Genomic DNA, 13,922 nt, shown 5'->3' on the forward strand with positions numbered 1-13,922 from the left:
GACTGGCAACAGGATTTCTGTATTGACATTTGGTTCTTATAATAACATCCAAAATGCGTTCTGTTCTCACAGCGCTGCAGCTGGGACTGCATCAGGCCGAGGGCAGATGTTGCTGGAGTCTCCCTTGAGAAGTGTGGGGAAGCTGGTGGTGAGAGAGACACACGGATTGCTCTTGGGGACCTATATGCAGCCAGGTGGAGAGCTGCAGCAGGTGCCCTGGCTCTGACAGGGGGTGGGGAGGCAATCCCAGCTGGCCTGCAAACACATGGGCAGAGTCCCTTGCCCCCAGCCCGCAAGAACACAGTTGCTGATGGGGCCAGCGGTGGCAGCTCCAGGACAGTGGAGGGAAGGCTGGGATGCTACATTCTTGAGGCCTTCACAGGTACATGTCATCGAAGCCCGGCGGGGGGAGATGGTCTGGGTTAGGTCTGGAATGGAAAGAGGGGCTGGTGAGTTGGGAGTGATGGAGGGGTCGGGGCACACAGGCAGATGGGCCCTGAGAGCAGAGGGAGCCTGTCTTCCAGAACAATGTGGTACTTTTGTGGGGCTGACGGGCCTGCACTCTACAGCCATGGCTTGAATCCCGATTCTCCCACCTTGGAGAAGTTAATTCATCTTTCAGGGCCTTGATTTCTATAGGACGTGAACAGTAATATGCACCCAGGACTGTTGCTATTAGGGTCCAGAGAGTTCCCAACACAGACTAAACTTCAGTAAGTGTGAGGAGCTCTTCCTCCGAGTGCTCCCTGAAGGGGCCTGGAGGAAGGGAGGCACCGGGAGATAGGGAGCTCCAGGGAGGCATCAGGCCGGGGCCTGGAGGAGGCTCCACTCCCTTGGCAACAGGGGATGGAGCCAGTGGTGCCTCTGTACCTGGAGTCCGACCCCCCGTTCCTGCAACGCTGAGTGGAGCTGCCATTAGGCCCTACTTCTCAGCATGCCTGAGCGACTACCTACCCAGATGGGCTGGTCCCAATGGGTCCAAAGGGGTCAAAGCGTGCTCCTGGGGGCACAGCGCCTGGAGGAAGACGGTTTGGGAGCCCCGAGGATGGGTCAATGAGTGCTCTTGGGAAGCCAGATCTCAGGGGATCCACAATCATGCCACCTCTCCGACACCTGCGGCAAGAAGAAAAGATGGGTGAGCAGGTGTGGCAAGGAGCTGCTGGAGAAGAGGCGAAGGAGGAGAGAATGGACGAAGAATGCCTGGGATAGCTACTCTGGCCAGCCCAAGCACACACAGGTGGATGGCTACCTGAGCCCGCAGGCTCAGGAAGTGGGCAAGAACAAGAACACAAAGTGCACACTATCCCTGGCACACACGGCCTGTCCTTTTAGCTCTCTAGTCTCCCTGAACCCACAAAACAGAGACTCCTGTCATGTCCTACATCCAAGGGGGACAATTTGATCAAGAACAGGCGCCAGAACTTGCCAAGATCAATGCAGAACCATCACAAGGCTCTGCAGGGCACTACTTTAGGTCTACGGACTAGTAGTAGCACTGAGACAATTCATGACGCTGGCTTTCTCGCGGTTTCCTTAGAGGGCCTCAGGGTGATCTCTGACTCCTCCACTGGGGCCAGTGGGGCCAGCGGGTGGCACAGGAGCTGCCTGCCCGGCTTGCTCAGCCCTCCCCAACAGCAGAGCTCTCCGCACCGCTCCAGGCACGACAGAGCGGAACAGTGGCAGGGACTTCGCAGCTGCTAAGCCAAGCGGTCTCCTTCACCCCACAGGAAGAATGACGAAAAGCTCTAAGATTAGAAGATGAGCCGGGGGTTGAAAAGTCACAAGGGTAGGTTGTGTTGCTGCCCCCTCCCCAGCACTACTCACCCAAAGGGGTCCAGGTCCTCTCCCCCGACAGCAAACGGGCCCAGGGGATCACACCTGAAACAAACAAGGGGCAATTATCACAAGTCCCAGAGCAGCCGGGCGCCTGGGTTCCCAGGGGCTTGCCAACGCCCGTGGGGTCACAACTACACTCCCAGGTATGGAGGGGCAGGGGAGACCCCTGCATGAGACCATAACACAAGGGATCCTTCAAAGTGGTCTTTGGCACAGACTAACACTGATAATGTTAACAGAGGCAATACTGAAAAGAGCTGAACACAAAGCAAAAACAAGGAGGATCCCAATACTGTCAAAAATATAATTTTTAACCATGGTATCCTCCAGATAAATTTTATTTATTTTCACTTTTCTCAAGTTCCTAAACTTTGTGTAAAGAACCAAGAACTTGTAGATCAGAAAATATCCAAAAACCAAAACCAGAACACCAAGACTGAGATTTAAAAGCTTCCAGGATGGAGTGAGATGGGTGCCCGCACACAGCTAGAACAGGGCTCCTCAGCCTTTTTCCATGACGGCCTCTGTGTGACACTTCAAGCCCACAGACACCGCACATCTGTTTACGCACTGTAGCCCACTGGAGGGCCACAAACCACTGTCACCTCAAAGCCTTTTTCACCCCCCCCTCCCCCACCACGAGCCCATTTTTGCTCTCACTGGGAATGCGCAAGCTAGGAGCATTAAGTGAGGGCTTGCTCGCTGGAGAGCAATCCTATGCTGTCTAACCTATATACCATACCATGCATCTTTCAGAAGTCTTAGGTATCCTCATACTCTTTGGCCCAACCATTTCATATCTGAGTATCCATCTCAAAGAACACATCATTCAAATTAAAATATCACCACAGAGACTTTAATCAGGGGAACTGGAGTTGGCCTAAATAGGGACCAGAATGCAATTATGGAGACAATGTTTTAGAGTTTTAAACTGATATGAAAAAATGCTTATGCTCTAGTGTTAACTGTGGGGGAAAAGGGATAGCCTACGAATAGCCTAGGAAATCAATGGTGAGAAATGTGTGTGTGGGCGTGTATGTATAAATAAAACTAGAAAGCAGCACACTGAAAATACAAACAGCGATACTTACTCCTGGAATGATTTTCTTTATACTTTCCTGGGTTTTTTTGATAAAGGATATGGATATAATAAAACAAAAAAGATTTCGAATTTGCAAAGGTATGCTTTGGAGTGTGCCCGGAGTCCTAGCGAGCAATCCGAACCTGGCAGTGCTGAGGTTGGTGGGGGGCAGGGTGTTTCTGCCAGACCTTTGGAGCTAGACAGCAGCTAATATACGCTTACAGGTAAGGAGCCATTAATTAAAGAACTGGGAAAAAAATCCAAAAGGAGGTGTTTCTTCAGTCAGTTCTACCTAATAGGCTTGAAAGGATACTGTCATTTCGGTAGATGTGGCTAGGTTTCCAAGGGAAGGAATTTTTCCTGACCTAGATGACTGTTCCTAAGTCATGGTTCACAGAGCTGATGGTGGAAGTTTCTGGTGACCTCTGTTACCATCCTGCCACCCTGGATACACCAGGTGTGCTGGAGAGCTGCGAGCATCTTACCGACTATCCCCATGACCTGCCCTGCTACAGATCAGCAAACAGAAGGGGCTTCTAGTGGCTGTAAGAGTGCCTGGGAGAACAGAGCTGTATTGCTCCTGAAACACGCAGCCTTCTCGTTCTCTCGCCTGGGCCACAGAGCATGCGTGGGGCAGGGAGAACAATGGAGGCTGGAAAGACGGCTGCTGGGCCCGCCCCAGCCACTGGGTACTTGAAATTGTCCCAACACATCCTTGACTCAACACTTAACACACCCTCACTGCCACACACGCACACTTCTGTGAACTCCTTAAATACATGCTCAGAACCCACATTAAAATAGTCCCAGTCCAGAATGTGCTGAATGATTAAAAGAAAGGTAATTTTTGTATATGGTCTCTGAAATCAATCCCTACTATTTCATCTGGTAATCAACCGAAGGAGAGTGTCACACACTAATGCTGTGCCTGGCTGGGCCCACGGGACCGTATGTCCCAGCTCCGACAGGGGCCCCTCTAGGGAATTTGAGGGTGATCCTGACCACAATTTCCTCCTTCTATGCTCCCCTCTCCTCTTCGATAAAAACAACACCCACTCCTCACTTTAGGTCAGGTTGTGCTACCGAACAAGGTTTGGCGCCAGTCTTACGGGAAAAAACCCCCTTGGTTTTCAGAGCTCTTTTGGTATCAGAATTGCACATAAAAGATTGTGGGCCCATAAAAGTAAAAATTCTCCTTCTCATCCGTTCCCCAGCCTCCCAGGTCTTCTGTAGATGACTAAGATAGCAGTTTCTTGTATGTCCTTCCAAAGATACTTGGCATACAGAGAGCAAATATGTATCTCTCCTACTTTTTTAATAGATGGATGCGCTGAGCTCCTTACACACGTCATCTTATTTCCTCTTTGCAGCAGCCCTATGAGTACATATGATTTTTATTCTTATTTCACAGAATAAATATTCTGTAAATGTTTTAAGAATATTGATCTACTTCTTCCTGGTGTCCATGATTTCTGAAACTGACATTCAAGTTCGTATGCTTCCGTAAGTCATTGTTTTTCCCTAGCTGCTTTCACGATTTCTTCTTGATTTTTAGTTTTCAGCAGTTTGATGACATGTCCATGCATGGACTTCCTTGGGTTTGTCCTATTTAGGGTTTGCTGAGCTTTTTGAATTTAGGTTTACGTCTTTTGCCAAATCTGGGAAGTTTTCAGGCATTATTTTCTTCAAATAATTTTTCTGTACTGTATTCTTTCTCTTCTCCTGAGACTCTGATCATCCCAATGTTAGACCTTTTATAATTCAGCCCACAAATCCTTGAAACCTCATTTTTATTTTTTTAATTTTTATTTATTTACATTTTTTTAAGATTTATTTATTTATTTATTTGACAGAGACAGCCAGCGAGAGAGGGAACACAAGCAGGGGGAGTGGGAGAGGAAGAAGCAGGCTCATAGCGGAGGAGCCTGATGTGGGGCTCGATCCCATAACGCCGGGATCACGCCCTGAGCCGAAGGCAGATGCTTAACGACTGCACCACCCAGGCGCCCCTGAAACCTCATTTTTAAATCTTTTTTTTTTCCCTCTGTGTTCAGACAGGATAATTTCTAGTGCTCTTATCTTCAAGTTCACTCTTTCTTCTATTATTTAACCATTCTAATGATACTCATTCATTTAATGAGGTTATTCTGATTTTATTTTTCAATTCTAAAATTTCCATTTGGCTCTTCTTTATATCTTCTTATTTCCTTGCTGAGACTTATTATTCCATTCATTTCAAGACTTTTTGCCCTCACTTCTTAGAGCATTTTTGTAATAGCTTCTTTCTATCTTTGCCAGATAATTCCAACATCTGTGTCATCTTGGTGCTGACATCTGTTGTCTTTTTGTGGGTTGACGTTTTCTTGGTTCTCTGCATGCCCAGTAATTTAGGATTGTATCCTGCAAAGTCTGAACATTTGTTATGAGGCTCTGGAGGAATCCTGCTATTTTTGTTTTAGCAGGCAATCAACATAGCTGGGTTCAGGATCCAAATTCTGGTTTCAGTGTCAGTTCTGTTTTCAAAGACTTCTGCAGTGCTCGACAGTTCTGTACCATGTTCTGTGCTGCCCTGTCTGAAGCACCTAGGCAGCTCTATTCTAACTGTAATGTGCAGAAGGATCGGTGCGGGGATCTTGCTAAAGTGCAGGCTTTAATACAGAAGACCAAGAATGGGACTTGAGATTCTGCATTTTTCACAAACTCTCAAGTGACCTGATTTTGCTAGTCTGGGGAACACAAATGGCTAGGCCTATCAGGGTCCAAGTTCAGCTGGGAAATTTGGGTCTGGGATTATTTACTTTGTTCTGCTAAGTGTGGAGACCTAGGACTGGGGACATGGAGATGCTGACAAGTGTAGACAAAAGTGTGTATACACGTTCACGTGGAGCACCAGGTCCAGGGCTCCAAGTAAGCGGGACACTAACCCTTTCCTTTCCCCACCCTGAGGATACCCTGTGAGTTCAAGGGTGAACTAGGAATGGAGAATGGCTGGGAAGTATTGCATTTAAATAGGCTAGGTGAACAAAGATTTTTAAAAGAAAAAAAAGAAAAAGATATGCATAAATTATACTAACAAATTATAAGAAAAATGTCACCATAATTGAACACAATGATTCTTTTTGCTATTCTTTTCTAGTCTTTCATAAACATGTTTTTATAAAATTATAATCTTAGATCCCACTGTTTTTCTCCACATATGTCCTGTATTTCCCAAGTTGTCTGTCTTTGCTATTGACATTTTTAATGACCAAGTAATAACCACTCAAGTGATGCAAATTTTTAACACTTAATCTTCTACTGTAGGTACTGGTCTTGCTTCTGATCTGTGTAACTATAAATAATGGTAATTAAGAACTTCTGTGCACACGTTTTTTTCCTGTCAGAAATCAGTAACTGTTATCCTCTGTCTGTCCCACACTGTGTGATGGGGCAAATCTGTTTCTCTGGTCAAAGATGGTTGTGTTCAGGAGCCTCAACTGCGGCTGACCTAGACGATACAGGAGGAGAGATCTGGGTCCTGCAAGCTGATGTGACTCAGATAAGATCTGACACTGAGCTATGCAGTAATGGGTAAGACTCTTAAGAACCTTAGGGGAGGGAAGATGTATGTTGCATTTGGGAGGCCAGAGGGTACACTGTGCTCGGTAACATTTCTCGAAATGGCCCCTCTCGGTATTGCACACTGTCTAATCCCCAGAACGTGTATATGTGATGAGAAATCACTCTTGTGATTGTTTTATGTAATATGGCACAGCTGACTTCAAAAAGGGGAGACGATCTGAATGGGCTCATCTCACATGAGCCCTTAAAAAAGTAGAAAACTTTCTCTAGCTGGCAGCAGGAGAGAAGGTGGAAGGGGAGAGTCAAAAGCGTGAGAAGGGCTTGACACGCTATTGCTGGCTTTGAAGACGGAGGAGGCCACGTGAGGAGAGATGTCGGAAGCCTTCAGGAGCTGAGAGAGAGGCCCTCAGCCAACAGCCAATGAGGAACGGGGACCTCAAGTCATACAAAAACAAGGAAGTGAATTTGGGTTCAGTTAGTTTACAGATGTTATGGGGATGATGCTTTTCTAAACAATTTGAAAGAAAAAGGAGACTAATTCCAGCAATATGGCAAGGATACGGAAACATCAAAATATCGCGGGAATGCCACGTGGCACAACTGTTTAGGAGGGCAACTGGGGAACATGAAAATCTTTAAAAACAGGCTTAGTCCTTAATGGAGAAATTCTACTTTCAGTAATGTATGCTAAGGAAATAATCAGAGATGTGCTCTAAGTTTGCACGTTTGTTCACTGAGGTGTTAGCTGTGGCAGCCCCAAATGAGAAATGACTTTGGCTAAAAAACGCCATGCACATCATCCTTGATTTGTCTTCCCCTCGTTAAGCCAACCCATCTGCAAGTCCTGTCAGGTACACTCCCAGATACACCCGAGCTCGTCTGCCTGGTCTGCCATTTACTGCCCACCACTGTTTCTTGCCTGCCTGCCTGTATCGGCTCCTGACCTGGTCTTCCTGTTTCTACTCGTGTCCCTTTATGATCCATTCTCTACAAAGGAGCCAGAGAGATTCAAAAATAAAATGCAAACAGGATGATGTCCCTCCTTTGTTAAACACACCCAAGAGTTCCCACTGCTTCCGATCTTGCCCCCAGAGCTCTGCATGCCCTGGCCCGTGCTGACCCCTACAGTGTCATCACCATCTCTCTACCCCACCAGTTTACTGAGCTCCAACCACACTACTGTCTCTTTGTTCTCGGAACAATCCAACACAAGTCTGTTTCTTTCTAAATGATTGCTGATATGTGTGTTACAAAGAGGAAATAGTAAGGGCTGAATCCTGCTCCAATGTTTATAAGCTGTGTTGGTCTGGGTAAGTTAACTAACTTCTCTGTGCCTCAGTTTTCTTTTCCATAACATGGAGATAACGGCACCTATCTCATTCTTGTTATGAGGAGTAAGATTATGATTTCCATTTAAGGTACCTGCTTGCTTGGCACATAGTAAGGGCTTACTAAATATTAATAGTTGTCAGAACCTAACTGGGATTCCTCAAAAGAAAAGTCAGTAGTTCAAGGGGTCCCAACGAGACTTCTTTCTACCCCAAATGTTCTGAGGTTCCCACCACTTGGGATGAAATCTAGCTCCTTAGCCCTCGTGATGTGCTCCTTATATTCCCCTATTCCTTCCACGTGCCAGTACAGGTGAAATATAATTCCCCCATTCCCTCCCTTGCCCACCCAACACACACACGAGATGATTTCACAGCCTCATTTACACCCACTGTCCTCTCAGCCACACATGCCAATTACTCCCAATACCACAGAATTTTTATCTGTCCTTAAAATTTAGCCCATCAGGCATTATTTTTGTGAAACCTTTCCTTCTATCTTGTACCCCTCAATCCTTCAGAATAATCACCCTTCTCTGTGCTTTAGGAGACTTCAGAAATACGTCATTGTTTTTTTTTTTTTTTTTTTAAAGATTTTATTTATTTATTTGACAGAGACAGAGACAGCCAGCGAGAGAGGGAACACAAGCAGGGGGAGTGGGAGAGGAAGACGCAGGCTCATAGCGGAGGAGCCTGACGTGGGGCTCGATCCCATAACGCCGGGATCACGCCCTGAGCCGAAGGCAGATGCCCAACCGCTGTGCCACCCAGGCGCCCCAGTTTTTAAAAGCCTTATGATCCGTAATGAACAGGGCCATCAGCCTGGATCGACTGTGAACTCCTTGCAGGCTGGGTCCATACCTCATCATGTATTCCCAGTGCCCAGTACAGTGCTTGACATACAAGCAACACTTAAACAGACCTATTTGGGAATAAGAAATTGTGAGAAGTGTAGAAGCAAAGGTTTTAGAGTTAGACCCAAGTCCAAATTCTGGCTTCACCATCTAACAGCTGTGTGATTTGGGGCAGGTCCTGAAATCTCTAGGCCCTAGCTTTCTCTCCTGCAAGCGACAACACTATGTACTTCTCAAGGCTGTTTTAAGTATCAAATGAGAATGTTTACAAAAGTGTAACACCCGGTATATAACAGAGTTCAATAAGTGGTATCCAATATTCTATTATTATATCACAACTTCTGCTTTACACTGGTTATGATCAAGTTACTTACTATACACAAACCTCAGTTTCCTTACTTGTAAAATGGGGAGAGCCCTTATCATTCTCATGGGGTTGAGAGGATTTAATAAGAACATACAGATGAATGCTTAGCTTGTTGCTGGGAATACTTGACACTCCATAAGCAGAGGCTGTCTAATTATTATTGAACTAACTTTGCCATCCATGGGAAAAACCAAAGAGATCAAGTTTATTTGGCTCTAAGAGGAAAAGCAATGCTGGCAAATTTTAAGAACAGGGTATAATAACTTCATGAGTAGTGAAAAATGAAAATTTAATTATTTTAAGGTGGCATAGGTAGAGGGTAATTCTTTTCAAAATATGGTGCTGGATCAACTGGATATCAATATAGTAAAATCTCAACCTATCTTGTACCACATATAAAGATTAATTTCAAATGGATTGTAGATCTAAATATAAAAGATAAAACAACAAAGCTTGTAGAAGAAAATATATGAGAAATTCTCCATGACCTTAGGGTAGAGCAAAGATTTCTCAACAGATCAAAACAACACCAAACATAAAGGGAAAGCACTGATAAGCTAGATTACATAAAAATTAAGAAAATTTTAGGGGCGCCTGGGTGGCACAGCGGTTGAGCGTCTGCTTTCGGCTCAGGGCGTGATCCCGGCATTATGGGATCGGGCCCCACATCAGGCTCCTCTGCTGTGAGCCTGCTTCTTCCTCTCCCACTCCCCCTGCTTGTGTTCCCTCTCTCGTTGGCTGTCTCTCTGTCAAATAAATAAATAAAATCTTAAAAAAAAAATTAAGAACATTTTAATTTAAAAAAACACCACTGACAGAGTGAAAAGGCAAACTATAGAGAGAAAATATTTGTAATACATTTATCTGACAAAGGACCTAAATCCAGAGTATATACACAATGCCTACAAATCATAAAAAGACAACGAAAGAGAAAAATGGGCAAGAGATTTGAAAGACTCTTCAACAAAAGGGGGTATCTAAAAGGGCTTGTAAACATTTTTTAAAAAGAAAAAGAAAGGATGCAAAATGTCCTCCACAGAATCCTGAGGGTCCCTGAAACTCTTCCGTTGCAGGGGGTCCATGAGATCAAAGCTATTTCATCTTACAAGCTATGTGCTTTTTTCACTGTGCTGAATTTGCACTGATGGTACAAAACCAGTGGTGAGCAAAACACCTGAAGCCTTGGCAAGAATCCCAGCAGTGGCCCTGAACTAGCCGCCAGTGTGCCCTCCCTCGCCAGCCACCCGCTACGTGCATCTAGTGTCACTTTAGAATGTCCTCGATGAAGCAGTAAAAAATTACCAAGTGTTTGAAAACTGCCATCTTTGATTCTACCTCTTTTTAGTATTCTGTGTGACGAAACGGGAAACTGACACAAAGCACTTCTGCTGCATACAATGGTACTTATCAATATTTTTGCAGTTAAGTTGCTAGCTGAACTGGCCATCTTTTCATGGAAAGCCATTTTTACTTGAAAGAACGACTGACAGACAAACCACGGCTATTCAGACCTGGGCTACATAGTAGACGTTTTCTCAAAACAATGTGAGCCTGTTACTACAAGGAAAGCAACTGACATTGTTGCCAATGATAAAATTGAAGCTTTCAAGTGAAAATTAGCAATCTGGAAATTTGTATTTAAATTTGATGGCTTCCCAGTACTGATGGCGATGAGACTGGTGATATTAATAAATGTGACTGATATTGGATAATAAAATGAGTCAGCATTTAGCAGACCTGCATAACTCAGTGAACCAGTGTTTCCCAAATGATCAATATACCTTCTTCCAATATCATACATGGGTAAGAGATCCACTCAAAGGACATGACAGACCAGTGGATTTAATTTTTATTTCTTAAGATTTTATTTATTTATTTACTTATAGTATGAGCGAGCAGGGGGAGGGGCAAAGGGAGAAAGAGAATCTCCAGCCAACTCCGCACTGAGCACAGAGCCTGACGTGGGGCTCGATCCCATGATGCTGAGCTCATGACCTGAGCCGAAATCCAGAGTCAGACACCCAACTGCCTGAGCCATGCAGGTGCCCCTGAAAACATTATTAAACCACTCTTCTCTTCTATCTAATAGCCTATCTTGGTAAAACTTCAACAGAACCGTGATGTCACTACCTGCAGACTAAATGCAGAAGCAGAAATGAGAGAATCAGCTGTCTTCCATGCCTGATAACAAATAGTCTGCAACAATGTGAAAGAAGTCATTCTTCTCGCAGAATTTTTGTGTTTGGGGAAAAAATACATATTTTTGTAAAAATTTATTATTTGTGTTAACATGTAATGGGTTTATTATTAAGTGAATGAATAAACGTGTATTTTTAAAATTTTAGCTGTTAATTTCTAATATGGTAAATATTGATAAGAACCCAAACAAGAGCTCTTTTTTTTAGAAAAAGATTTTATTTCTTTGAAAGAGAGAGCAAGCAAGTGAGCAAGAGAGAGCATGAACAGGGGGGAGGGGTATAGGGAGTGGGAGAAGCAGACTCCTCACTGAGCAGGGAGCCCGACGTGGGACTTGATCCCAAGACCCCAGGATCATGACCTGAGCCAAAGGCAGCTGCTTAACCGACTGAGCCACTCAGGTGCCCTAAGAACTCTTTAATAATTCAAAATTTAATAATTCTTCCTCAATAATTCAGAGTTCAAGAGGGTTTCTGAGACCAAAAATGTTGAGATCTGCCAGCATGGAAAATATAACTCAATGAAGCAAAAGAAAAAAACTATATACAGATGCATATAGCTTTACTATCTAAAATGAACAATTGAACATGCTTAAAATACCCCATGGAGGTCAGGCAAACTGTAGCATATCGGCAAAATAAAATATCAGATACTAAAAAAGATATATTTAATACTTTAGAAAACATTATGAAATTTTAAAAAGAAAATACAAAACACAAAATATTGGAAACATTAAAAATACGTAAAGACAGACTGATTGGGACTGAAAATGAATTTTGAATGACAAGAGCTCTATATCTAAGGATTTATTTTTAGTGAATCCAGTTACACATAGGAAAAACTTGTTTTTCAAAACGGCGAATAGGATTTGGGGCATACGATCTGACTGAGGACAGATGGAGCAAAGGGAAATGGGTTAGAATTGTAAGACAACAACAACAAAAGTTAGGCAGAGATTTAAAAAAAAAACCCTTTCCTGGGGCGCCTGGGTGGTGCAGTGGTTAAGCGTCTGCCTTCCGCTCAGGGCGTGATCCTGGAATTCCGGGATCGAGCCCCACGTCAGGCTCCTCTCCTGAGAGCCTGCTTCTTCCTCTCCCACTCCCCCTGCTTGTGTTCCCTCTCTTGCTGGCTGTCTCTCTCTGTCAAAATAAATAAATAAAATCTTAAAAAAAAAAACAAAAAAAAAACCCTTTCCTTACAGATGGGCTGTTTTCAGTAATTCTTCCCTAGAGATCTCAGGAGTAGGACAGACCTACTTTTCCACCATCAATTCTGCATCACAATGGAATGTTCTCCCCACATGTACTCCTGGCCTAGAAGCAACCGGCACCAGACCCAGTATCCTTTGACAAATTCTGGGTACACATCGCCACACACTTCGGGAAGCAAATCCTTCTGCACGACGACGGACACCCTATGTGTTTGCTTTTGGAGGTTCCCAGGGGTGGGCTACACAAGACGGGGGTGTGGAAGGCGAGCGGTGAGACGCGGGACCGTGTCCTACGGGAAGGAGGCAGAGGCCACTTTTTCCCACTCAGAGTACAAGCCGGGGCTGTTCCGTGACGGGCTAATTAACACCCTGCAGCAGCCAGATGGGCCGGCTCCCGTGCAGCTCTTTCCCTCCTTCCTGCCCTAAGGCCCCACCCCCAAATCCCGCACTTGAGGAAAAAACAAAAAGGTGAAAGTGTTGAGTGCTGGTTGCCCGGCAACTTGGTGGTGGTGGGGGGCTCTAATAAAGGCATCGGTGTCGTTACAGACATCTGTGCTGACAGAGGAAGGGGGCTGGCGAGGAGTGGGGGCGGAGGGGGGTGAGAGGCTGACAAAAAGCCTCCCAAGCATTCCGCCTCTTCTCCAACCATCTCATGTAGCTCAGTGTCCTAGTCCTGGGAGACAGACTGGCTTGAGAAAGACCTAATGGAGGGAGGGCAAGGGGATGGATTCTTCTCCACACTCCGTGTGCACTCGCTATATTGAATTCGTACACAAACTGATTATTACATGAACTAGAACTGAACGGTGCGGTGGGGAAAGCATAAGCAGAGTCAGACCCCCGTAAGGGCAGACTGGGCCCAGTCTTCACCCTCCCAGTTAGGTAAGGCTGGGAAGTTACGCTACATCCTTATCCACCATCTCCTCCTGTGTAAAGCAGGGGTGCTACTCATCTTCTCACAGGCCTGTCTGGGAGATGAGCAACCGTGAGTGAAAGCACCTGGTTTGGCGGTCAACATGGCCAACAGCCAAGAAGTGGCAGTTACTCCTCTCCTTGAAACAATGTTCCTACGGGGCTGGGCCTAAATGCAGTCACCCAACCCCGCCCAGGTCCATACTCTCACACCTAAGTGGTTCCACTGCATCAAATCCTTTTCTGGGGGAAGAGGCTAGGTCTTTAAAAACGTAAAACAAGGTTCTGTCTTTGGGAGGACCCTCCACTCATTACACCTTCAGTCTGGTTTTGATCTCGACCTGCTACCCGAATGGGATGCACTGAGTATTTACCAAAGCTTTACTATATTCTGAGCAATGAACTCCGCACGCGACATCCATTACATATCAATTCGAAGAGACCTCTGAGACAGGCATAATAATTCCCAAGGTGCAGATGAGGAGACCAACGTGCTCCCAGAGGCTACACGTGCTCACTGAGGGACAGGTAAAGCTACAAGGTCAGGGTCTGAATGTAGCTGATTAACCTCCAAAGC

General features: G+C 45.1%; 1 protein-coding gene across 1 annotated transcript in view; it reads right to left on the reverse strand.

Annotated features, from left to right (window-relative positions):
* PSMF1 (proteasome inhibitor subunit 1) overlaps positions 1 to 13,922 on the reverse strand; it is a 42,819-nt gene continuing 28,897 nt past the window's right edge. Inside the window, exons 5-7 of the mRNA XM_040638102.1 lie at positions 1,825 to 1,878; positions 955 to 1,113; positions 1 to 428 (exon numbers count right to left, since the gene is read on the reverse strand). Of these exons, the coding sequence (XP_040494036.1) occupies positions 377 to 428; positions 955 to 1,113; positions 1,825 to 1,878 (265 nt within the window). The 3' untranslated portion in view covers positions 1 to 376. The remainder of the gene's footprint in view (positions 429 to 954; positions 1,114 to 1,824; positions 1,879 to 13,922) is intronic.

This window comes from Ursus maritimus, unplaced genomic scaffold, assembly GCF_017311325.1.
Source record: "Ursus maritimus isolate PB19 unplaced genomic scaffold, ASM1731132v1 scaffold_22, whole genome shotgun sequence".
NCBI lineage: Eukaryota > Metazoa > Chordata > Mammalia > Carnivora > Ursidae > Ursus > Ursus maritimus.